At 44.3% G+C, this 24991-nt stretch overlaps 1 protein-coding gene across 2 annotated transcripts in view; it reads right to left on the bottom strand.

The window, feature by feature from the left end:
- LOC129839873 (netrin-1) overlaps positions 1 to 24991 on the bottom strand; it is an 86461-nt gene that overhangs the window by 21669 nt on the left and 39801 nt on the right. The window contains exons 3-5 of one of the 2 annotated variants that reach the window (XM_055907571.1): positions 19681 to 19869; positions 7741 to 7890; positions 5186 to 5239 (exon numbers count right to left, since the gene is read on the bottom strand). In XM_055907571.1, coding sequence (XP_055763546.1) covers positions 5186 to 5239; positions 7741 to 7890; positions 19681 to 19869 — 393 coding nt within the window. The remainder of the gene's footprint in view (positions 1 to 5185; positions 5240 to 7740; positions 7891 to 19680; positions 19870 to 24991) is intronic. The other variant, XM_055907572.1, reaches the window with a different exon arrangement.

Raw genomic sequence — 24991 nt, 5'->3', positions numbered from 1 at the left:
CTTTACATCCCTGTTAGTGAGAATTTCTCCTCTGCCAAGATAATCCATCCACCTGACAGGTGTGGCATATCAAGAAGCTGATTAAGCAGCATGATCATTACACAGGTGCACCTTGTGCTGGGGACAATAAAAGGCGACTCAGTTTTGTCACACAACACAATGCCACAGATGTTGCAAGTTTTGAGAGCGTGCAATTGGCATGCTGAGTGCAGGAATGTCCACCAGAGCTGTTGCCAGAGAATTTAATGTTCATTTCTCTACCATAAGCTGCCTCCAACGTCATTTTAGAGAATTTGGTAATACTTCCAACCGGCCTCACAACTGCAGACCACATGTAACATTCGGCTTCTTCACCTGCGGCATCGTCTGAGATTTTATCGATGGCAATTTGAATGCAGAGAGATGAGATCCTAAGGCCCATTGACGTGCCATTCATCCGCCACCATCACCTCATGTTTCAGCATGATAATGCACAGCCCCATGTCGCAAGGGTCTGTACACAATTCCTTAAAGCTGTAAATGTCCCAGTTCTTCCATGGCCTGCATACTCACCAGACATGTCACCCATTGACCATGTTTGGGATGCTCTGGATCGACGTGTACAACAATGTATTACAGTTTCCGGCAATATCCAGCAACTTCACACAGCCGTTGAAGAGGAGTGGGACAACAATCGACAGACCACCATCAACAGCCTGGTCAACTCTATGAGAAGGAGATGTGTGGTGCTGCACGAGGTAAATGGTGGTCACACCAGATACTGACTGGTTTTCTGATTCATGCCCCTACCTTTTTTTTAAGGTGTATGTGACCAACAGATACATCTCTGTATTCCCAGTCATGTGAAATCCATAGATTAGGGCCTAATGTATTTATTTCAATTCACTGATTTTGTTATATGAACTGTAACTCAGTAAAATCTTTGAAATTGTTGCATGTTATATATTTTTTCAGTGTATATATATGCTTCACTAACGACATAGGCACTCATTTGGGGACTGGTGGTGAGGTAGCCCTGATAAGAACAACCACATCTGTCACCAATCATGTATTGGATGAGATCCCATTTGTCCACGTACTAAGCCATCCAGTGGTTGGCTCAGTTCAGACCCAGTAATGTATGAAGCTATGCATCCTCTGGTTTGGAAGCCTGGGTGGTCCCGCCTTCTGTCCGTCTACCCAGGAATCCGACGTGACCGATACAATCTGTCAGTCAAAGTGCCCTACCAATCTGCTTGATTTCAACATCTCCCATTTCTATAGACTGTTCATAGTATGTCGCCCCATTCAAGTTGTATGTACAGGAATTCCCCCAGGTGATTACGTTATACGGAGTTACGGGGTCAGTATCATTATACGTTTCCTCTATAATGATGTTTACATTGGTCCGATGACACAGGTTAGTCAATAGGATTATAACGGGAGCTCTTTAGCTCTTATTCCACAAGAATACCTACGCCTTAATGCTCACTCAAATGCAGAGAACCAGGAACGACGGAACTGGCGAGAACTATGGCGAATTATCAAGCGATGTCGAAAATCGAGAGTTCTTGACCAGCCAGGGATTCCCTTGCCTTTTGAAAACCTCTGTGTTCACTGTTCAGGATACAACAAATGAGAACCCACAGTTTGTTTAGTTCAGCCAGGGAAAAACACCTGCTTTTCTTCCCCCACTCAACCACAAACACACTCCATAAGGGAAAGTAATGTGTTCACACCAACAATGACAGAACGTGCCAAAAAAACTAACTCACACATCACCCCCTTAGTGTTATTAAGAGAAAAAAGCATGGAACAGAGGAAAAGATGAGAGGAGAACAGAAGAGGAGAGTCTACCTTTAAACCTACCTAGACAAGATGGAAAGAGAGAAGCAGGAGGAACCAACTTGAAATACTACCCATGAGGGGGAAAAAGGAATGGCGCCGGAGGGAGATGGCTGCCGTTTTACGGGCTCCTGACCAATTGTGCTATTTTGTGTGTTTTTTTCACATAGTTTAACTTATTTTGTACATAATGTTGATGCTACTAATGACCTAAAAGAGCTTCTGGATATCAGAACAGCAATTACACACCTCAAACTGCACAAATATGTTGTGTTTAATGAGTCTGATGTGAAGGATATTATGTTGCTCCCAGACAAGGGCCAAATCCCCGTCATTCGCATGAAGAAAATAAGGAAATACAGGGGGAACAGATCGGGTTGGCTTGTGAGAATACGTCGGTGAGTAGGTAACCTGCCTTTACTATCCGTTCTATTCGCCAACATGCAATCACTGGAGAATAAACTGGATGAGCTCTGTTTGAAACTATCCTACCCATGGGATATTACAAACGGTAATTTCTTATGTTTCACCGAGTCATGGCTGAACAATGACATGGATAATATACAGTTGGCTGGGTTTTCCATGCATCAGCAGGACAGAACAGCTTTGTCCGGTAAGACGAGGGGTGGGGGTGTGTCTATTTGTCAATAACAGCTGGTGCGCAATGTCTAATATTAAGGTAGCCTTGAGGTATTGCTCGCCAGAGGTAGAGTTCCTCATGATAAGCTGTAGACGAAACTATATTTTTCGTGGCTGTCTATTTACGACCACAAACCGAACCTGGCACTAAGACCACACTCAACGAGCTGTATAAGGCCATAAGCAAACAAGAACATTTGCATTCAGAAAGTCCCAGTGGCCAGGGACTTTAATGCAAACAAACTTAAATCCGTTTTACCTCATTTCTACCAGCCTGTCACATGTGCAGGAAGGCCCCAAAAAGGAAGGCCCCAAAAATTGTCAAAGACTCCAGTGTCATGGACTGTTCTCTCTGCTACCGCATGGCAAGCGGTGCCGGAGAGCAAAGTCTAGGACCAAAAGGCTCCTTAACCTCTCTTGGGTAGGGGGCAGTATTTTCACGTCCGAATGAAAAGCGTGCCCAAAGTAAACTGCCTGTTACTCAGGCCCAGAAGCTAGGATATGCATATAGTTGGTAGATTTGGTTAGAAAACACTCCAAGTTTCTAAAACTGCAAAAATAATGTCTGTGAGTATAACAGAACTGATATGGCAAGCGAAACCCCGAGGACAAACCATCCCCCCAAAAAATAATTTCAGCCTACCACTGTTTTCAATGGCTGTCACTTTTATTATAAGGCGAAATCCTTCCATATTGCAGTTCCTAGGGCTTCCACTAGATGTCAACAGTCTTTAGAAAGAGTTTCATGCTGGTTTTTGGAAAAATGAGCCAGAAATTGTAGTTTTTCTAGGTGGCTCCCATTTTGGCTGTAGTGTTTCCAAGCACGTGGAAGAGAGCACGTTCTTTGGTATTTTTCTCCGGTAAAGACAATAACGATTCTCCATCTTAAATTGTATCATTTATTTACGTATTAGGGTACCTAAGGTTTGATTATAAACGTTGTTTGACTTGTTTGGAAAAGTTTATTAGTAACTTTCACCGTAAAGCCTTTTTGAAATCTGACACAGCGGCTGGATTAACAAGAAGTTAAGCTTTATTTTGATGTATTACATTTGTGATTTTATGAAAGTTAAATATTTATAATTCTGTAGTTTGAATTTCTAGCTCTGCAATTTCACAGGATGTTGGCCAGGTGGGACTCTACCATCCCACCTGCCCATAAGAAGTTAACAGCTTCTACCCCCAAGCAATAAGACTGCTGAACAATTAAACAAATGGCCACCCGGACTGCTGCTACTCGCTGTTTATTATCTATGCATAGTCCTTTTACCTCGATAACCTGTACCGCCACACACTGACTTGGTACCGGTACCCCCTGTATATAGCTTTATTATTGTTATTTTATTGTGTTACATTTTTCCTTTCGTTTTATTTAGTCAATATTTTCTTAACTCTCTTTTCTTAAAACTGTATTGTTGGTTAAGGGCTTGTAAGTAAGTATTTCACGGTAAGGTCAACACCTGTTGTATTGATTTGGTGATATTACAAAAAAAAAGCATGAAACAGGGAGAGAAGAGGAGTGATGGAAAGAGAAAAAAAGGAGGGGGGGGGGGCTTTACTCCCCGACACCAGCACTACCCTCACTTCCCTGTCAATCTGATCTGTCAGAACAGCAGTAGAGGTCTGAGAACAGCTGCCAGGCGTTCTCGCACGCTATGATTCCTCTCGCTGTCTGAGAGAGGAACACCGCTATGACCACACTTTTCCACAAGCTGGAGGCAAAGGAGAAGTATGTGGCCTGCGTTGCCCCCTGACAGGTTATTGTGTTGACTAACTCCTGACAAATCTTCATTGTCATCTTTGCTCATATGTAAAGCGGTTCTTTACATTCTTTCCTGAATAGTTTATATCACATACCATGTCTTAAAATTCAAGTTTAACAGGTGTTTATATAAAAGTGCCATCAAATTCCATTTAATCTCCATGTTAATTAACAAGATTTAACTAAGGAAGTAGTCCATTCAATTATATATACACAGTACTGCTGTGTTTTGACAGTAGCTGGTGGGAGAGTGATGCACGCTGTATAATTTGGAAGAATTTCCCTCTGAACGAGCTACTGTATCCTCTCTCCTGAATTCGAGAAAAAAGCTTGCTTCCCTGATTAGCGCCAGAACCCGAAATTCCTTTATTTTCCTCTCTACCATATTCCCTCTCTTTTCCTCTTAGAGAGAGAGAGACAAAATCAACAGATCAACAATATCGTGGCCCAGAGCGTTGCCGTGCCAACACCCCACTGCGTTCCAGTTACACCCCACTGCGTTCCTGTTACACCCCACTGCGTTCCTGTTACACCCCACTGCGTTCCAGTTACACAGTTAATTGGATGAAGAGTGTAAGATTAAAGGAGCTACATCCCAAGGCAACGGCTAATTGATTCAATATTTATGAACTTCCAGCGAGGGGGGGGGGGGGCAACTGGGATCCAATTTAAACTGTACTCGTTCTAACTAACATTTCACGTGAAGGAAATGTTTAGTTAGAAGGGGTGGGGATGGAAGAGAGGGAGAGCGGTTCTTTCTGTTTTCTGTTCAGCTTAAATACACACTGTAAACCAAATCCTAGCTACAGGCATTATGGGTAGCCACAGGTGTAGCCAGTGGCATTTAAACAGTTTGATATCAACAAATAAGTCTCAAGAATATGTTCTGATAATCCCATCTTGCAGAGGAATTAGGATCACACAAGCAGAGAGATAAGGACTGAGACTGGAGCCACTCACCTGCTGGCTGCTCTGTACTGCTGGCTGTGGTTGTCGGGGGAACAACGGGAATCTCTGTTTCCAGGTAAAAACACCGCACAAATACAGACAAAAGTTAGCTTCATTATGTTTTAACACATTTGCCATAGGATTAAAGGCAACTGTTATTTTGATGAAAGAGTTAGGTAAAATAAGACAAGAGTATACAATAAGAGGGTTCATTTTCCAGCAGACAAGCTTTAGTATTAGTGTACAACCTACAGGTTTTCAGTAGATGTAGACGTGCTGTGTGGGGTAACCGTACGAAGGGATGGTTACTGGTTAGGTTTCGCCTGTAGAGATTTACTCTCTCAGCTGTACAGCATCCACATTAGGAAGTCTGAGAACGGAGGACTTCCTAATATGAATGCCATACAGGTGGAGCTACCTGGCAGATCAGATCAAAGGGGAACAGCGAGATGCAATCGTAAGATCTGGAGGGGGCGAAAGCAGGAGGGGTGTGAAATCTGTAATGTCTCTCCCCTCGCGCCTCTATTCGCCCCCACGACGAGGTATCTGCGGTTTTACATCCACGACTTCATTCTCTCAGCTCTACTTCACCCTCTCGCGTCGGCTATTCACAGAGGCAGGAAGTTGGCATTTGAAGTAAGCCATGCATAAAGAGAGCTCCTATTATCTCCAAAGGAGCAGGATGGTAACATTAGATGTAGATATAAAACATAATGCGTTTCGTTACACTGGCGGCAAAAGGGGGATAAAACCACCGAAACAGGTGAGTAAGCAGCGAGGGGAAGCAAGGACAGAGAAGCACAGATACAGCTGTATGAGAACACATAGATAAAAGGAAAGGGTGGAAAGCTAGATAAGATACACTGGAAAGGAAAAGAGAGTACAATAGCAGTGTACCGTCATGCATAGATGAAGATTCTGTGTGGTAAAGGAAGAAAAAATCGAGTCTTTTGATCAACGCTTCTGATTGGATTAGGTTGCAGGACTTATCCCAATCGGGCAGTATAGTATAAAGTACTGTATACTGTATATAAACATTAGGAATCTAAAAGTTTACTGATCATAGGGGCGGCAGGTCAACTAGTGGTTAAGCGTGTTGGGCCAGTAACCAAAAGGCTGCTGCCGTACTGCCTTTGAGCAAGGCAGTTAACCCTCAACAACTGCTCGCCGGGCGCCGATGACGTGGACGTCGATTAAGGCAGCCCCCCGTACCTCTTTGATTCAGAGGGGTTGGGTTAAATTCGGAAGACACATTTAAGTTGAATGCATTCAGTTGTACAACTGATTAGGTATCCCCTTTCCCATAATTGTTTAATTTATACAGGCCTAATTTGTTATTTTCTCATTAAGAATCGAAGCGTCTGTCTTGTGACAAGAAAAAAATTTGCTGCCAAAGGCCATGTGGTTTTTACTCCCTACTGATTACTCTGTGTCACTGCTAATCGACCTGCCAAGCCCTGATAGCCGATCAGGATTCAGCCACGTGTGCCAGATCACATAATAATAATAATGAGCCTGTTTCTCATAATCAACTCGTATGGTCTGATTTATGGCCCTCTACATTGGAAAGTATATGAAGTCAGAGATATGACATTTTATCCCTCCCTATTAAAACTGAAATTGGCAGGAGGTTTCAGTATCGCTAAATGTTAATGGGAAGGGCTTTAAAAAAGATTATTTAGCAATTATTGAAGAAACTAAATATTTGTGTTGATCTGATCGCTGGGACCTCAGCATCTCCAAGTTTCACACCTCCGACTGAGTAGCGCGACTTTCCCAGGAAAATGAAAGATATCAGATTCCAATGGAGTTTTTAGGTTTAATTATCCCCTTGGCTTGGACATTGGCCAAAAATATCCCTTCGGAACAATTAATTTCATAAGAGCTTTTGTTTAACCTCCGAATCATAATGTTATTGACCAAAAGCAGCAATTAAAATGTATTGTTTTGGGGTCTGAAAACAAATGCCAAAAAATTCTGATATTTTTGTTTTGAGATGCCGATTGCCCTTGGTCATTGGCCCTTTTCCCTTTTTAGCCAATGAGGGACACTGGTGGATCCTAAAGTTGGTGTTCGTTAACTAGGCTCTGGACTTGGCACTGTTGGATTTATGGGGACTGTCAACATGGGGAGGTTGAGACTTCACAGAGGATTCTGGGGGATGATTTGTTTATTTTAGCTTTCAGATTTACCGGTTGGTCAGAACACTGTGACTAAATGCTTGTCTGAGGAAACCAATGGAAGAGAGAAGGAAGAAAAGTAGTATTCTGTGCCATGTAGTGTTTTCAAGCCAGGATAGGGAGGGAGGGAGGGAGGGAGGGAGGGAGGGAGGGAGGGAGGGAGGGAGGTTGGTTGGTTGGTTGGGAGGGGGGTTGGTGGTTGGTTGGGAGGGGGGGGTGGTTGGTTGGGTGAGTGAGTGAGTTTGTTCCTTTTTGTAAGTTGTCAATTTTCTTTGTGGAGGTGTGCATGAAAGTTTCAAGCATAGAGATGGAATGGGCAAAAGTCATATGTGGCTGGTGGCTGGTGAGGCAAGTTCAGGCAACTAGGAAAGGCTGGGTTCCACATACTTATGCAGGGGGCAATGGGCGAGCGGCTCTGCTGGTAGCCTTTAGCGCAGCGGTTGCACGTGATACCAGTCACGCCGTCTTTACAGGGACATTGACCCGTGGTTTGGTTACAGGTTTTGCCAGCAGCACCCACGGGATGGCAATCACATGCTGTGAGGAACAGAAGAGAAGAGGTAAGAGAACACACGTTTGGCGTGGGTGGGGACACAAAAACACGTAACACCCATATACAGAGAGAGCACAAATACAGTACAAAACAACAACAACAGCAGTGGTGGTGGTAACAACAGGGTTGGAAACGTGAGTGTCGAGGACAGAAGAGACAGTGAAGCTTGTGAGGCTTGCTGTAGGAAGAGTGACAGGACTTACTTGGGTCCACAACATGACAAGCTTGACTTGCAGTAGCATCGCTGCAAGAACCCACGAACAGCATACACTCAGCATATTCAAACTGGCATACAGTACTAGTTGACATTGACTGCTGGGAATCGTTAGCTCTTTTTTTGTGGGAAAGAAGGAGAATAGAGCAGGCGACTGTGTTTACTAGATGATTAAATCGGAGTGATAATCCTGATTGGCTGTTTTTTATTAATCAGTGGTTTGAGTCTGGAACCAAAATGGCTGTCACATGTCCTCTCTGCCTGGGGAGTCTATCTAAGACATATGCTTCAGGAATGCAATATTTTTTGCCTGCACAAGGCTAACCCCAGCAACTAAACCCACAGTTGGTCTATCTTGCCAACTAAACTCACTATATCAAGTTTGATAAAGTGTCCAATAACAGGTCAACAGTGATAATATATAATGGTAAACTATAGGAAAAGTTTTTCCTTGTGTTTGTTTGTACTGTCATATCCAGGCATGGCGTGGTTACCATAACGATATGTCACACATGACACAAATCCTATATTCTAATCAATACCAGGACTTCTCTAACAATCATTCCTCTAGTCAGCAAGCCCCGAAGCTCCATGAGACGTTGTTGCCAGGGCAGCAGAACTATGTGACTTGGGTCTGGTTGTGTGCGTCCCATGGGCTGTGTTCCGTGTGGAATGTTTACAGTATGTCCTATAGAACAACCAACGATGTTGGGGTTTCAGCAAATGACTGGTTTTCAGCCAATGATGTCGGGTTTTAGCCTGCGGGCGTATTGTCCTTTCAGAATGACCCCTCCCTACATCTCTCTAGTGTCACTTGTCACTATGAGAATCATCAAAGGTCTCAGTTTGAGCTATGCAATTTGAGGTTTTGTGGGTATAAGCGGTTACACTGGTGTTACAGACCACGATGTGCATTCTCATGCCCCATGGTGGGAATGTTATGTGAATGTTGCTTAGCCTCTGCTTTTAACTGGACCTCTACTAAATGACTGGATCTAAAGACATTCCAGAAAATGTTGAGATTAGGTACAAGATTTTATGAGAAGCTTTTGTATTTTGGTTGATTCATACAGGCTATGAGCCAGTCTCTCTCTCTCTCTCTCTCTCTCTCTCGCTCAATTCAATTCAAGGGGCTTTATTGGCATGGGAAAACATATGTTAACATTGCCAAAGCAAGTGAAGTAGATAATATACAAAAGTGAAATAAACAATAAAAATGAACAGTAAACATTACACTCACAGAAGTTCCAAAATAATAAAGACATCACAAATGTCATATTATGTACATATACAGTGTTATAACAATATACAAATGATTAAAGTACAAACGGGAAAATAAATAAGCATAAATATGGGTTGTATTTGCAATGGTGTTTGTTCTTCACTGGTTGACCTTTTCTTGTTGCAACAGGTCACAAATCTTGCTGCTGTGATGGCACACTGTGGTATTTCACCCAGTAGATATGGGAGTTAATCAAAATCGGGTTAGTTTTTTAATTCTTTGTGGATCTGTGTAATCTGAGGGAAATGTGTCTCTAATATGGTCATACATTGGGCAGGAGGATGGGAAGTGCAGCTCAGTTTCCACCTCATTTTGTGGGCAATGTGCACATAGCCTGTCTTCTCGAGAACCAAGTCTGCCTACGCAGCCTTTCTCAATAGCAATGCTATGCTCACTGAGTCTGTACATAGTCAAAGCTTTCCTTAAGTTTGGGTCAATCACTTTTGATGGCATAGAATGCCCTTCTTGCCTTGTCTCTCAGATCGTTCACAGCTTTGTGGAAGTTACCTGTGGCGCTGATGTTTAGGCCAAGGTATGTATAGTTTTTTTTGTGTGCTCTAGGGCAACGGTGTCTAGATGGAATTTGTAATTGTGGTCCTGGCGACTGGACCTTTTATGAAACACCATTATTTTGGTCTTACTCTCTGGGCCCAGGTCTGGCCGAATCTGTGTAGAAGATCTAGGTGCTGCTGTAGGCCCTCCTTGGTTGGTGACAGAAGCACCAGATCATCAGCAAAAAGTAGACATTTGACTTCAGATTCTAGTAGGGTGAGGCTGGGTGCTGCAGACTTTTCTAGTGCCCTCGCCAATTCGTTGATATATATGTTGAAGGGGGTGAGGCTTAAGCTGCATCCCTGTCTCACTCCACAGCCCTGTGGGAAGAAATGTGTGTGTTTTTTGCCTATTTTAACCGCACACTTGTTGTTTGTGTACATGGATTTTATCATGTTTTTCCCCAACACCACTTTCCATCAATTTGTATAGCAGACCCTCATGCCAAATTGAGTCAAAGGCTTTTTTGAAATCAACAAAGCATAAGAAGACTTTGCCTTTGCTTTGGTTTGTTTGTTTGTTAATTAGGGTGTGCAGGCTCAATACGTGGTCTGTCGTACGATAATTTGGTAAAAAGCCAATTTAACATTTGCTCAGTACAATTGTTTTCACTGAGGAAATGTATGAGTCTGCTGTTAATGATAGTGTTAATAATGTTAATGTTGATGATAATGCAGAGGATTTTCCCAAGGTTGCTGTTGACGCATATCCCACGGTATTTATTGGGGTCAAATGTGTCTCCACATTTGTGGATTGGGGTTATTTTTGGTTCCAAATATTGGGGAAGATGCCAGAGCTAAGGATGATGTTAAAGAGGTTCACTATAGTCAATTGGAATTTGTTGTCTATATATTTTATCCTTTAATTGAGGATACCATCAACACCACATGCCTTTTTGGGTTGGAGGGTTTTTATTTTGTCCTGTAGTTCATTCAAGGTAATAGGAAAAGCTGTCTTCAATAAAGTATGGGGATTCTTATTATCCATGATTATTATTTGACCATGCTTGTCACTTATGAACATTTTGAACATCTTGGCATAGTTCTGTTATAATCTCCACCCGGCACAGCCAGAAGAGGACTGGCCACCCCTCAGAGCCTGGTTCCTCTCTAGGTTTCTTCCTAGGTTTTGGCCTTTCTAGGGAGTTTTTCCTAGCCACTGTGCTTCTTCACCTGCATTCTAGCTGTTTGGGGTTTTAGGCTGGGTCTCTGTACAGCACTTCGAGATATTAGCTGATGTACAAAGGGCTATATAAAATAAACTTGATTGATTGATTGATTCTAGTGTGGGGATAGGTAGCACACAGGAGGACATTTTTCTCTGTTAAGATCATTTCCTTTTGAATTTCTAGCCCAATTTCTAGTCCAATGTAAAATGTTCCTGTTTTGATTAATATAATGTAGTGAGTTAGGTCTGCTCTATACCAAATTAGCATACTCCCCTGAGTCCCTTACCTGTTTATCACCTAGTAGTTTGGTGAATGGGACTACCAGCTCTTGTAGGACTACCAGCTCTTGGTCCTCAGACAGAAGGTCTAGGGTGCGCTGGGTGTTTGGACACCAGAGTTTAGACACACTGTGTTTGGGGGAAAGTATTTTTTTCTTGTATATATTTTCCATTTGAGTCCATAAGGAGTACAATCTGTGTCTTGTGTATGTCCTCAGTGGGTGTGGGGGGGTTGTCAGGAGGGCTTATCAGGGTGGCTGACAGGGGGGGGGGGTGCTCAGAGGGGGCGAGATCCCCTGGGCTTGGGGTTCTTCATTTGTCTGTTCTGCTGTGATGTCGACGCTATGGTCAGGGTCTGGTGTGGACTGTTCCGCTGTGGTGTCGAGACTTTTGTCGGGAGCTGAGGTGGGCTGTTCTGCTGGCTTCTCTGCGGGGGTGGGCACCTCTCTAGTGGGTTGTTCTCTGTCACACGCCATCCCCCTCAACTTCTCCTCCAGCAGTCTAATCCTCGCCTCTAGTGCTCTGTTCTTCTCCTGCTCTTGCTTTTTATATTGTTGAAGATGTCTCACCACTGTCCAGAGTGCAGATGTCTCTCTCCACCTCCAGCTCTCCGGGTCTGGTTAAGGGGGTGTTGTTGTGCTGGACTGTTGTCTGGGGCTGTGCTGACTGGAGTGTAATCACCTGCTGTTCCAGCTCCACCTGCCATACACCCAGCTGGGTAAATGTATCTGACATTTCAATGAGGGGGTTGTACTCTGTGCTGGGAGGTTGACTTTCCGAGTCTGTGGGGTTATATAATGAAGAGGTCTGGTCTGACCCGCTCGGGGTGGGGGTATCTTTCTCAAGGGAGAGATTCTACTGCTGGGCTAATTATTTGATTAGGTGAAAGTCCAGTTGAAACTGTTTGGTGTTGCCCTGTACCATTACTGTTCCTGACTTATAGAGAGTTATATTAGCTGACTCCGACTCCTCGTTGTTTAGTATCCTGAGTTTCCACCCCTCGTTAACACCCCTCCGCTTAACAGTGTGCAAATATAGCACTGTGCCATGCCAGGGGATGGTTCGTGTGGAAGATGAGGTTGCTGATGTTCCCATTTTTATAATAGTCAGCAAAAATTATCTCTTGATTTTCCATAAGGAGCTTCATTTTGTGATCTTTTCTTGCCTTATCATTCTTTACATACACAGGGTACTGTACTTTAATTACCTCTGAACAGCAAAAGACAGCTTCTAAGGCCTCTCCATTTGGTTGGAATAGACTGTGCGACTCTCCTGCCATTGTTGGGCTAAAGGGCTTTGACACCTCTCACTTGACACATCAGTGCTAATTGAAGTCCGTATAAAGTAATGTATTTTTATTCTTGGTTTTTGGAAATATGTTGGACGGTGTTTTCAGGTTTCTGTTGTTTTCCAGAGCATCTGCTGTATAGCGTTGGAATAATAATCTTTGGTAGTTGTAAGCCTTCCAGGTGATTCCGTCCAAAATCAGGTTGTAGGTTTTGAGTTATGATTTGGAGTGAAGGTTATGTTGTAGAGGGTAGCATCCTGTATATGTTCCTGACAAAAAATCTAAGTTTATCTAAAACTAAATCTATCTTTTTTTAAAGAACATGCTGAAAAATGCAGGAGCTCATCTGATCATGACCTCTCTCTCTTTGTCTGTATTATGTGAGTCAGTAGCTGTTGCTGCTACTCTCGCTTATCTTAATCAGACAACGAAGGGGGAATCCGTAGCCCTCCCCCCTCTGTTATCAGGCCGGCGGGCTTTAAAGCGAGTGTAACGATTACCACTTTCAGGCCAATCTGTCACCAGGTTTCATTGCCTCACTTTGTCTGGGAGAGGTGGGGAGTGTTGGAGGCTAGAAAACAGAGAGGGAGAGACAAAGAAAAAAGGGGGGCGGCTTACACAACCTATAAACAAGTGTCGAGGCCAATCGGGCACGTCTTCAGGCACGTAAATTGAAGAGCCTGTCAGTGGGGCGGAAGGTGAGTGGGGTAGGGGGGTTATTAGGGAGGGCAAAGTGCGGCCCTCTTCAGAGCTTCTGAGAGCTAGCACCGTGCTTTTAAGAGCGTCTGCCCCACTAACCACAGCTTAAGCCTGCCAGTAAATCAAGTTGCTCCGCACATGGTCTGCAGGTGGGCCGCTCTTTTTCGATTGTTCTCTCGTTTTCTCTCTCATTCTCTGACTCTCTCGTTCTCTCGCTCGCTCATGCTCTCTCTCTCTCTCTCAATTTCAATTCAGTTCAACAGGCTTTATTGGCATGGGAAACACATGTTTACATTTCCAAAGCAAGTGAAATAGATAATAAACAAAAGTGAAATAAAGAATATAAAATGAACAGTAAACATTCCACTCACAAACGAATAGAGACATTTCATGTCATATTATGGCTATTTACAGTGTTGCAACGATGGGCAAATAGTTAAAGTACAAAAAAGGAAAATAAATAAACATAAATATGGGTTGTATTTACAATGGTGTCTCTCTCCTCCTGCCCTTTCTGACTGCTACAGCCTGCTGGGGACCCACCTGGTGAGAGTTTAAGCTTTAAGTGTGTGTCCACTTAGCACTTAAGTAGCTACGTTATCCTGCTATCCTTCCTCACAGCTACTCCAGATGGCTGGGCAAGATAGGGACACTAGCTAGCGAAAAAGGCTAGCTCCTTCCATCCTCTAGGCCTCATTCACACACACTTGTAGAGGGCAGAGAAAGTGCTAATGAGCCCCTCATGATGAGCTAGTTACAGGGGCTAGCTAGGCTAGCGAAAGGCTAGCTCCTTCCAACCTCTTTGACACACACTTGAAGTGGGGAGAAAGTGCTTCTCTTGGTCCTCAAGATAAGCTAGTTAAAGGAGCAGTCTGGGAGAGAATAGGCCTTTTTATATGAGCCTGGGGAACCCTGGCTTTTTACAACCCATTAAAGTACTAAGCCAGTTGAGGAGCTCTGAAGGTTGATGGGCTTGGTCCTGTATATAAATGTTTCGTTCCTCTATATGAAGACCTTGGAGAGGCTCAGATGGAGCTAGGATTGAGTTCCCTACTAGTGTAACACACACACACACTTTAAGGAGGGAGTTGCATATAAGAGTGAAAAATGTTCTTGGTTAATGGGGAAGGTGATGGAAGGCATTTCAAAGGAGCTCGCTCTTCATAGGAGACGATCATTGCTCAATGTGAGAATTTCTTTACTCTGCCAATCGTTTACCATAAAGCCCGCGTTTGAAGTTTGACCTGTAATGCTCCCCCTCAGTTTGGGTTTGTGCGTTCGGTGCCTATAAGAATAATTTGTTGGCTGTTGGATAAGGCCCAACCCGAGCCATGTCTGTGTTCTATTATAATTAGGTTTCTACTGGTCCGCAAAAAATGTGTGGAGAGGAGAGATGAAATAATGTTACATGACTCAGGCCTTTTTTCAATTACGTGTTTATCTGATACAGGGAATGTCTCTCAATTTGGGTTTTCATAAGTTTTGGTATTTTATTGATTAAAAAAAATTGGAAACCTTAGGGATGTCACACTTTTGGCCAAGGCAAGAGCCTATGGGCATAGAGACAATATTATTCTGATATAGTTGCCATTTTACATGCAACACAATACATGTAAGTCATTGTAATTGACCAACAGCAACAAAAAGATTACTTTCTTTTTCATTTCCAGAGAAGTTATGAAAAACACTATTTTTTAAATCCCTAACATATTGTTATTTATGGTTAATAAAGTTCTACAGTGCAAAAGACATATGGAGAGGAGAACGTAATAGCTTCTACATGTTATTCTAACTGAAGGTACGTTTCCTTTGACAAAGACATTTTTGTTCTGTTTGTAAAACTTGTTCCTCATGGTTCAACTCACTGAAGTAATTACACATTGGCTGATGTTACTGTGTGAATTACGATGAAAGTAATGGCACTAATATGGTATCCTGCTGCACTAAGCTTGGTATTTCTCTTAAAATAATCACTTTCAGACACTCCTTTTATCGTCAGATTTTTAGAGCATCATAACCAAAGATCCAAAGCTGGTGTCAGTGATTCAGTTTCTTTACCGTTATCACAGCATCTGACTATTACTTGGCCACAAACCTCCTAAAAGGGGTGCCATGGCAGCCAGCGTATCAAACTCTTCATCAACTCAACTAATATTTGACGTGCTCAGTTTGTTCGATCCGGATCCAGACCACCCAGAGAGCTTCTACCTTTTTGCTCACCTTGGCTATCATACCATGTTAATTAACCATCTATACGACATGGGATTTAGGCCCAACCACCTGTGGTATCAACAATAGGTGCCCTATCCAATAAACTCTACGCATGGTGGGCCTTGGGCCACGCCCGGACACTGTGCCAAAATGTGATATTATTATAGCTCTACCAACAAAGGTGTTGGAGAAACGAACAAGATGCACCTTCCAAAAGTAGTCACTTAGGGCCCAGGTCCTCAATCAAAATGTATTCTGTGTTTACGCTCTAGTCAATGAGGGGTGAAGCCATAAATCTAGGCTCTGGGCACTGTTCTTTCTGGGCCAAAATGGCCGGTTGCTCTCAGTTTCCTTCGCAATGGTCTCACATGGGAGTCATTTGAAGTGATCGAGTTTCTCATATAAAAGCAAGACTCTGTACTCTTCTACCCTTTTGTATTGCTAAAGGGCTTATTCTGTCCAAGAGCGACCCAGCAAAGGTTCCCGTTGAACAATAAATAACTGAGGGCCTTAATTGCTGTCACTTTAGTGTAGCTGCATGGTGTGTATTTATGTCACTGGTGGAGCGAACAGAAATTAGTTACGCGGTTTTAGTTTTCATTGAATTATCTTGAGTTATGATATGCCGGACTTTAAATAATTTTACAAGCTAAGCACGAGATGGTTCATAGGAGTTGATCATATATAATAGGTAAAGCACTGTATGTGGTAACTTCATTAACACAGAGACAGAGAGACCGAGAGAGACTGTGTGCCTCTACGTACGTCTGCCCAGCTCTCACACATCACACCGAATGTCGATCTAGCGTTCGGATCTGGCGTTCGGATCTAGCGTTCAGATCTGGCGTTCGGATCTGGCGTTCGGATCTGACGTTCGGATCTAGCGTTCGGATCTAGCGTTCGGATCTAGCGTTCGGATCTGGCTTTCGGATCTGGCGTTCGGATCTAGCGTTCAGCGCGCTCTGTTTTATTTTTCACTCGGTTCTCAAATTACGTTCAGAGGTGTTAAGTACTCTCGGCCAGCAAATGCTATTGGTGTGTCTGAGCCCTAAGGCTTGTAACCTTCTCGAGAACATAAGCAAGAAGCTTGACTCAATCCTAACTAGATTCCAAAAATAAAAAACACAGATGTAGACTCCATTCCTAGAATCTTCCTGAAATAAAAATTGGAACCATATCATATTCCACAACCTCCGTTAAAAACATCACATATAAAGTAACAGGAGGGATGTGTACAGTTTGGCCGTCAAGTTAGCAGCAGCAAAGAGGGAGAGAATCAAGCCGTTACAAGCATGAGTCAAAAAGATGAAGGCCAGCCTGGAAAAAGAGAGAGAAAGAAAGACATGCAAAAGAAGACAATGAGATGATGGAGGAGGTACAGAGAGTTCTCAGTTTTCCATGTCGGTGGCGTTGGCAGTTGGTGCAGTCAAAGGAGTCGAGAGACGTTCAGAGCCCCACATGTCCCGGATGCACACATAGAGTTCAGAATTAGATGCCTAGAGGTCCACACTGATGCATTTTTCACAGCTTTTTGACAAGTTGTTTTGACATAATATTTAAGGCATCAGTATAGTAAGTCTCCTGCCATTAAATAATGGACATAATATTGAATTAATAATTGACAGTAAATCCTAACATTCTATGACTGTTTTTTTTTTAACTAGGAAACTAGAACTACTTGCAAAATGTCAACAGAAATAAAGTTGGTTACTCTAGGCTCTGCAGTAGCTATAGACCCAAATAGTCATTGTGCGTATTGAGGGTTTTGAGTGGCATTTCAACTTTGGCTTAACTAACTACTCAAAGCTGCAGTGAATCCATTAGCGAATTCCTGCTAGTTTGTTGACCCTAATTCAGCTACGCCTGAGAAATCCTCCGTGGCCTCTGACACACACACACACACACACACACACACACACACACACACACACACACACACACACACACACACACACACACACACACACATACATATACACTGCCTCGGAAATCCTCTGTGGCCTCTGACTCAGAACCAGAGGTCTTCATTAGCTCTCCAAGTAAAGCAAATCATTTTTAATAAAAAGCCAGAGTAAAAGGGTTCACCTGGGAGTATGATGGATTATTCATTTTGGTCCTTATTAAAATCTGCTACGGTTCTGAAAATAGGGGTAAAAGACTAGCAGTAGTCTTTTGATAGTGGAGCTTCGCACACATATGGGGAGCACTGCGGCATAAATATAAATTAATAAATATATTGATGAATAAATGTCATTGAATTAAAATGTTAATTGAATTAAAGCTGATTATTTAAGTCAACACTGTGATAAAATGCATCAGTAGACTTAAAGCTATCACAGGGAAACCCACCACGAGAGTGAGTTATGGTGCTGAAAGAATCAAGTCTTGTCCACGTGAAAAAGGGATGGATTTGAAAAACAGGTGAAATCCCCAACAGTTAGACAGCCTCAGAGATGGGGAGGGTATATAGTATGGGGGTTAGTGATACAAAGCCTCCCGTGATGGATGTCTGGTTGCATTCCGAATCGACATTCCCTGAAGTGTTCTTGTCAGTTGGGAACAACGTAAGAATGGGATGGATGGATGTTTGGGTTAGGTTCCATGACTTTTGTTATTAGGACTTTTTTCATGCAGAAGAAGGAATCATGCTGGATGTGGTGTTTGGATAAACCGGTTTACTCTCAATCGCTCTCTTTCTGTCAAATCTTTCAGAAATGTAACTTTATAGCAAATTCATGTTTTGCAGTTATGTGAAAATATGACATTGAACAGACACAAGCAAATAATCACAAACAATACAGGAAATATACACTTATTCCACATTCATACTGTCATGTTGATGTCAGGTGTGGATAAATGAAGAAAACATTATAACAGTTGAAATACATCGACTTAGGCATCCCTCCTCCTGTGAATAGTGTCTATGGCTTATCTATGGGTTGAGCTGCACAGATGCACTTTTTTCTCAGACAGACAAGACAGCCTCTCTGTCAAACTGATTGTTTAGTTTGTTTATTTACCTCCTCCGTGAATAATGTGGGAAAACATGGAGCTCTAACAATCAGCCAGAGGCTAATATTTCCCTTTTATACGCCCTTGGAAGGAAGCGCTCTAAGGAGCGTTTGTGTGCACGTGTGTGTCTGTGTGTCTGTGTGTGTGTGTGTGTGTGTGTGTGTGTGTGTGTGTGTGTGTGTGTGTGTGTGTGTGTGTGTGTGTGTGTGTGTGTGTGTGTGGTGTGTGTGTGTGTGTGTGGTGTGTGTGAATGCGGGGCACGTTCGAGGTGTCACCCGGCCTTGTTTGAACAGAACTTTAGCTCCCTGTTATCTTCAGCTATAGGAGGTTTGAAAACTTTGTCTTCTCTCTCTCTCTTTCTTTTTACCCTCTTCTCTCCCGAGGTGAAGGCCAAAACTGTCAGGAAATTGCAGCGTCCTTTACACCCTCCCACTGCCTGATGAACCCTGATGAGCACACGTGTGTAGAAGTGCCCCACCCCCCTCCTGTCTCCTCCTACCCATCCCAGAATTCCTCTCACTCATCTGACCGGCGCCTCGCCGGGGATCACTTCACACCTCTCCTGTTTGTTTTGCTTGCCCCGTCACCCCCCCCCCCCCGATCCCTCGCCTCAAATGAAGCCAAATAACTCTGTGTCAGTGAGGAGACCCCCCAAACCCCTACCTCATCACAGGCTCCCGCTGACCCATCTCCACTGACAGAGCTGGACGGGGGTAAGACAGACCAGGAATGTATGGATCACTGTGTTTATCAAATTCTCCTGATTCTGCCCTTAACTTTTACATAGGAGATGTCCCACCCACATAACGTAGTGGTTATCTCTAGGTTCTCCTCTGACTTTGCAGTTAGTTATTCACTAGTCAACATGGCTAGCTGGTTTATTAAATAAATAAATAAAAATCACAATATGCTGTTTTCAGATAAGGAGAATTTCTAAATGTACTCTATTTATGACAGTGTAACTTTGGATACCAGTTGTGTATCATAGAGCTACATGTCACTATAGCGACAAGAGAGACCCAGATTTAACAGTCAGACCAGGACAGAAGCCCTCACCAGACCCCTCATACCTTTGCAGGCTTTTCTGTGAGAGATGGTTTTGGACAGGTCTCTGTAGTAACCCTCCTTGCAGTAGTGACAGTGGCGTCCGGCCGTGTTGTGGCGACAGTTGAGACAGACTCCTCCGCTCTTCCTCCCGGACAGCTTGTACAGCTCCATGTTGAAACGGCATCGCCTGGCATGCAGGTTACAGTTACAGGCTGCAGAGACAGAAAGAAAGGAAGGGAGATATTGCATTTTTAAACAACCTATATTGGCACATTTCAACTTATTTGCATAGCGAATTCAATGACAAATCAACATTTAATGCCCCCCCCCCCCCCAAAACAAAACACTGCATAGAAGGAGAGAGAGAGAGAGAGAGAGAATAAACAGAAGAGCTGAGAAGAGAAAAGAATAAAGGGAAGAACAAAGGGAAAATGTATCAAATACATTCTTCAATAGAATTACAAACTCTATAGATTACTGCACCGTATCTACACCGCCTCTGGATGCCCACACCCCGATTATCAGTCTGGTGCCTGACAACCGATAAAGCGTGGTGAATAATTACAGTATTCTGTACGTGTTTGTTTACCAGATATACAAATCCTACTTGACACCTGGGCCTCAGCAGATCACCCCCCCCCCCCCCCCCCCCAAAGGTAAAATACTGTGAGAGTTAACTTCCCTGATAATGAGGTCCAGAACTGAGCTGAGTCGAGTTGTTTTCGCTCTCTCTTGTTCTCTCTCTTTCTCTCCATTTCTCTCTTCCTCTCTCACTCTGCCCTCCCCTCTCTCTCAAGGTTATTCTCTCCTCCTAGAAGACTCTACTAGACAATGTTTCAGTACAGTATTATCATTCCACACCAAATCCCCGGTCGTGTTTGCTGCTGGTTTACTAATGAATAAAGTTGCTACGGCCGAGTTTAATTAGCCAGCTGATGTTTATTCATGACTCGTCGTTTGGCTTAACTTCATTAAACCCCCGTCTGACTACACACACACACACACACACACACACACACACACACACACACACACACACACACACACACACACACACACACACACACACACACACACACACACACACACACACACACACACACACACACACACACACACACACACACACGTCTCGTCCGGGACTCCCTTCCTCGTCAATGATTTACCACAGGACACAATAGTTTCACTACAATGTAAAGTACCAAATACTGCATCACAATGCCAATGCCACAGGAGGGGAGAGGGAGGGAACATGTTGATAGGGCTCCACCCTGACACATCTGCCCATGTTTTTCAGCCCACTCCCTCCCGAAACACACATACTGTACACACACTCAAGTAGGCTACTTCCTGTTACCATGTGCCCATCACAATCTATGGAATAGAGTCGCTTCTCAGCTTGCACCAGTTAAAACAAAGATCCATTGAAGGGCTGTGGTGTTTTAGTCCAGACACTGTAATTAGCTCCTTCACACAAGTTATGTTAGAGACTGGAGAGGAGTCTCAGGGGGTCCACACACAGCTCAGTCCCTTATCTGTAGAGTCTGGTTTCCCAGCTCTCTACCGGACCCCAGGGGTCCTTAATTAGGGCTGTCCTCTTTGCTTGTTTTCTTCCCGCTCTGGGACTGTTGATTTTTAGTTGCCTGGGCTCACACTGGGCTTTAGCCTCCTCACCTCTCACTGCCTTAGAGGCATCACAGTGGAAAACTACCCATCTGCTTTGGGGGCATCTCATAGGAAACCTATCCGTCCCTTAACCCTCTTGCCTGGAGGCCCGGAGGTTTAGGGATTGCTGGCAGAGAGAGTTAAGGAACGGACACACCGGCAGCGTTTACCGGCAGAGAGTACTTAGCACCTCTGAACAGAGTGGCAGCCGTAATTTGCCATCCAATTCTACATGTAGAATCGGGCGAACACGTCGGCAGTCACACGCCCACAGTGTGTTTTAGGGGTGGTCCCTGAAACACTGCGCCCCCGAACAAAACGCGAATGAACGGCAGATAGACACTCGGTGCGGTGTGTCCGCTCCCTCAGGCTGCCGGATCACTGCTCAGACTGCTCCAGGCAGCTCTATAGTTACACTACCCAGACTCCTTCACTCCCTGTCTAATGGTGGGAGCAGGGATTACAACAACTGGGCAATATGCATTCTTTCTCTCCATCTTTACAAGAACAGAGATATGCTACAGGGCATGTTGGCTATTATACAGTATGCAACTGGGATGCAAAGGTGTAATACGCTTCAAGCTTCAGTAATTGGTTCCAATTGCGACCAATAGGAAAGAGCAAAACACACTTTATCTAAACTTCTGGTTCTTAGAACCTTATAAAGTGATAGACCTGCATCACAATAGCCCGTACAGAGTCAGACTTCTTGTCTTCAGTTAAATCCTCCCGGGGGTTGAGAGTGGCTCCAGCAATGCATTGCACCGTGCTCTCAATGCACTGAGAAAGAAATGCTACATGACATTTAACCGAGCAACATACGAATATCAAGGTGTTTTATGAGTACAAACTGTTTTAACGATTACATCATTCTGGTAGTTTCCTTTTCTGCTAGATTTAATGAAAAACAATTGAAGATAAGAGCTGACGTGCCGCTTGCTTGTCTGGTATTGGCTTATCGCGTTTCCTGCAATGTTGTGATGTCATTCAGGCTTCATTCAACCCTTATCCATTCACTCATGTGGAGTTCCCCCTTTCATGAGTTCAACCAAATGATCATCTTGCTTTGTCTTGGTGGTAACTATGGCGATACAGCCGCTCGTCATTGAATACCTGTTATACTTGTGTGTTTTTTCTATATTTCAGCGCTCTGAAGACAAGGCGCGTGTTGTTTTAACACCTGCATTGACCTGGGACATTCTCTGTGCTGAGGTTTCACAGCAGCAGCTCTTCCTGACAGGCCTCATCTGAAGTTGAGACACCTCTACAGTCACAGAGGAACTAGAGGAGGCTGGAGAGCAACCCCCACTGGTGCTGTTAAACACACACACACACACACACACACACACACACCGCGCAAACATACGCAAACACACACTTCTACGGTGGGATTCCTGTGATGAGACCCCAGCCAAATGAGAGAAAGAGAACAATTGTGTTCCACTACTTTCAACACTGATGCACACAAACATAAGTAAGCTAGTCACACCTGCTCCTTGGGCCAGGCAGGATTCAGGGTGACTGCCCTTCAATAGAGAACCACACAAAAGCTGCAGGCGCCTCGCTCCTGCCAGACCTTTCAGCGCACACACCTATACGACCATGAGACTCCAATGCACCTCAACACACACACACACACACACACACACACACACACACACACACACACACACACACACACACACACACACACACACACACACACACACACACGGGAATGCCTGGCATGCACCGTGTGTTTTGAAATGCATTCTCTCTCCCCCATTTACCAACTGTACAGCCCGTCATTGTAAATAAGAATTTGTTCTTAACTGACTTGCCTAGTTAAATAAAGGTTAAATAAATGAATAAAATACACATGTTGTCTTCAGGGCATGAGAACACATTTTTTACTATTACGAAAGCGAGGTGATAACTGAAAATATTCAACGAGGAGACATGACACAATTATTTATAGTGCAATTACTACTTGTTTTGTTTCATATAAATGAAACACACTGTACATTTAATGTAAGATTGAATCTGGAAGTAAAAAATTAGACCGGGAAGCAAAAGTGTGGTAATTTTCAAACCCCATAGGGCTATCAACTCTAACCCTTCAGGTTGGGTTCCCGTGGCAACCCACCACTAGTTAATGACCCACAGGTAGTAAAATGTGTTAACTGATCCCTTTAACCACATATAATTGATTAGCCGGATCCAGTCCTCCTAACGACACTCACACCTACTGTAAAGGGGACCGTTAATCCCCCAAATAAGTTTATTTTTTATTTTTTAAGTAATTTGAATTATAACCCAGAAGAAAAAATATCAGAAAGAAAAATACTGTGGTATTTGCGGGCAATATAAAATGAGACCTGGGTCTATCAGTTTTTACTGTTTCTCGCACATCCTGAGAAACACCCCACATTGGACCACCAGAGAGAGTTGGATCGAAAGAGAGTGTGTTTGTGTGTGTGTTGCAAAATTGGCCGATGTTCGCTCCGAACGGTCCCCAGGATCTTGGACTGACCCCATTGCTATCACTAACACACAGCCCTGCTTCCTCATTTTCCTAATTAACGAGAAAGTTTGACCCTGGGAGTCAAGCTCAAGTTGCGATATGTTCCACTCGACAAATGTTGGTCTAGTTTCATATTGCGATGGATTTGTTCAGGAAATTGACTGCTACGAAGAACTTTGTTACTGAATAAGTCTAAACTTCATTGGAGCCATATAAAACCTTCATTAGAGCCTGACCACCCACTCTGAAAGACGTTTTCAAAAATGTTCATCTCACTATCCGTCCGCCCAACCACCCGTCCAGCCGTTGTAACATTCAGGGGTCACAGACTGACCTGAGTCCTGTCATCGATATTCCACAAACACCGCGAATTCCATCTCCCAGCCGCCTCAACCCTTCACTATCCCCCTAAACCAGACGGAATAGCAACACCCAGCACCAGAGTGTCAGAGCAGGGGAGCAGGGGTAGGGAGCAGGGGTAGGGAGCAGGGGTAGGTGGCAGGGGCAGGGGTAGGGAGCAGGGGTAGGGAGCAGGGGTAGGGGGCAGGGGTAGGGAGCAGGGGCAGCGGGCAGGGGTAGGGGGCAGGGGTAGGGAGCAGGGGTAGGGAGCAGGGGTAGGGAGCAGGGGTAGGGAGCAGGGGTAGGGGGCAGGGGTAGGGAGCAGGGGTAGGGAGCAGGAGCAGGGGTAGGGAGCAGGGGTAGGGAGCAGGGGTAGGGGGCAGGGGTAGGGAGCAGGGGTAGGGGGCAGGGGTAGGGAGCAGGGGTAGGGAGCAGGGGTAGGAAGCAGGGGCAGGGGTAGGGAGCAGGGGTAGGGAGCAGGGGTAGGGAGCAGGGGTAGGGGGCAGGGGTAGGGAGCAGGGGTAGGGGGCAGGGGTAGGGAGCAGGGGTAGGGAGCAGGGGTAGGAAGCAGGGGCAGGGGTAGGGAGCAGGGGTAGGGAGCAGCGGTAGGGAGCAGGGGTAGGAAGCAGGGGTAGGGAGCAGGGGCAGGGAGCAGGGGTAGGAAGCAGGGGTAGGGAGCAGGGGTAGGGAGCAGGGCTAGGGAGCAGGAGGCTCTTGCTATTCTGCCCCTAGGTTTAAAACAAACAGGCGGGGAAGCCCCGACACACACAGTTTACTTTTAATCCTACGGGCGCCCCTGAAAGTAATCAGATTAGACCCAGAAAGCC

This window comes from Salvelinus fontinalis, chromosome 40 (genome assembly GCF_029448725.1).
Source record: "Salvelinus fontinalis isolate EN_2023a chromosome 40, ASM2944872v1, whole genome shotgun sequence".
Classification (NCBI taxonomy): domain Eukaryota; kingdom Metazoa; phylum Chordata; class Actinopteri; order Salmoniformes; family Salmonidae; genus Salvelinus; species Salvelinus fontinalis.
The sequence above is the reverse complement of the archived record's forward strand: the minus strand, read 5'-3'. Positions and strand labels throughout refer to the sequence as shown.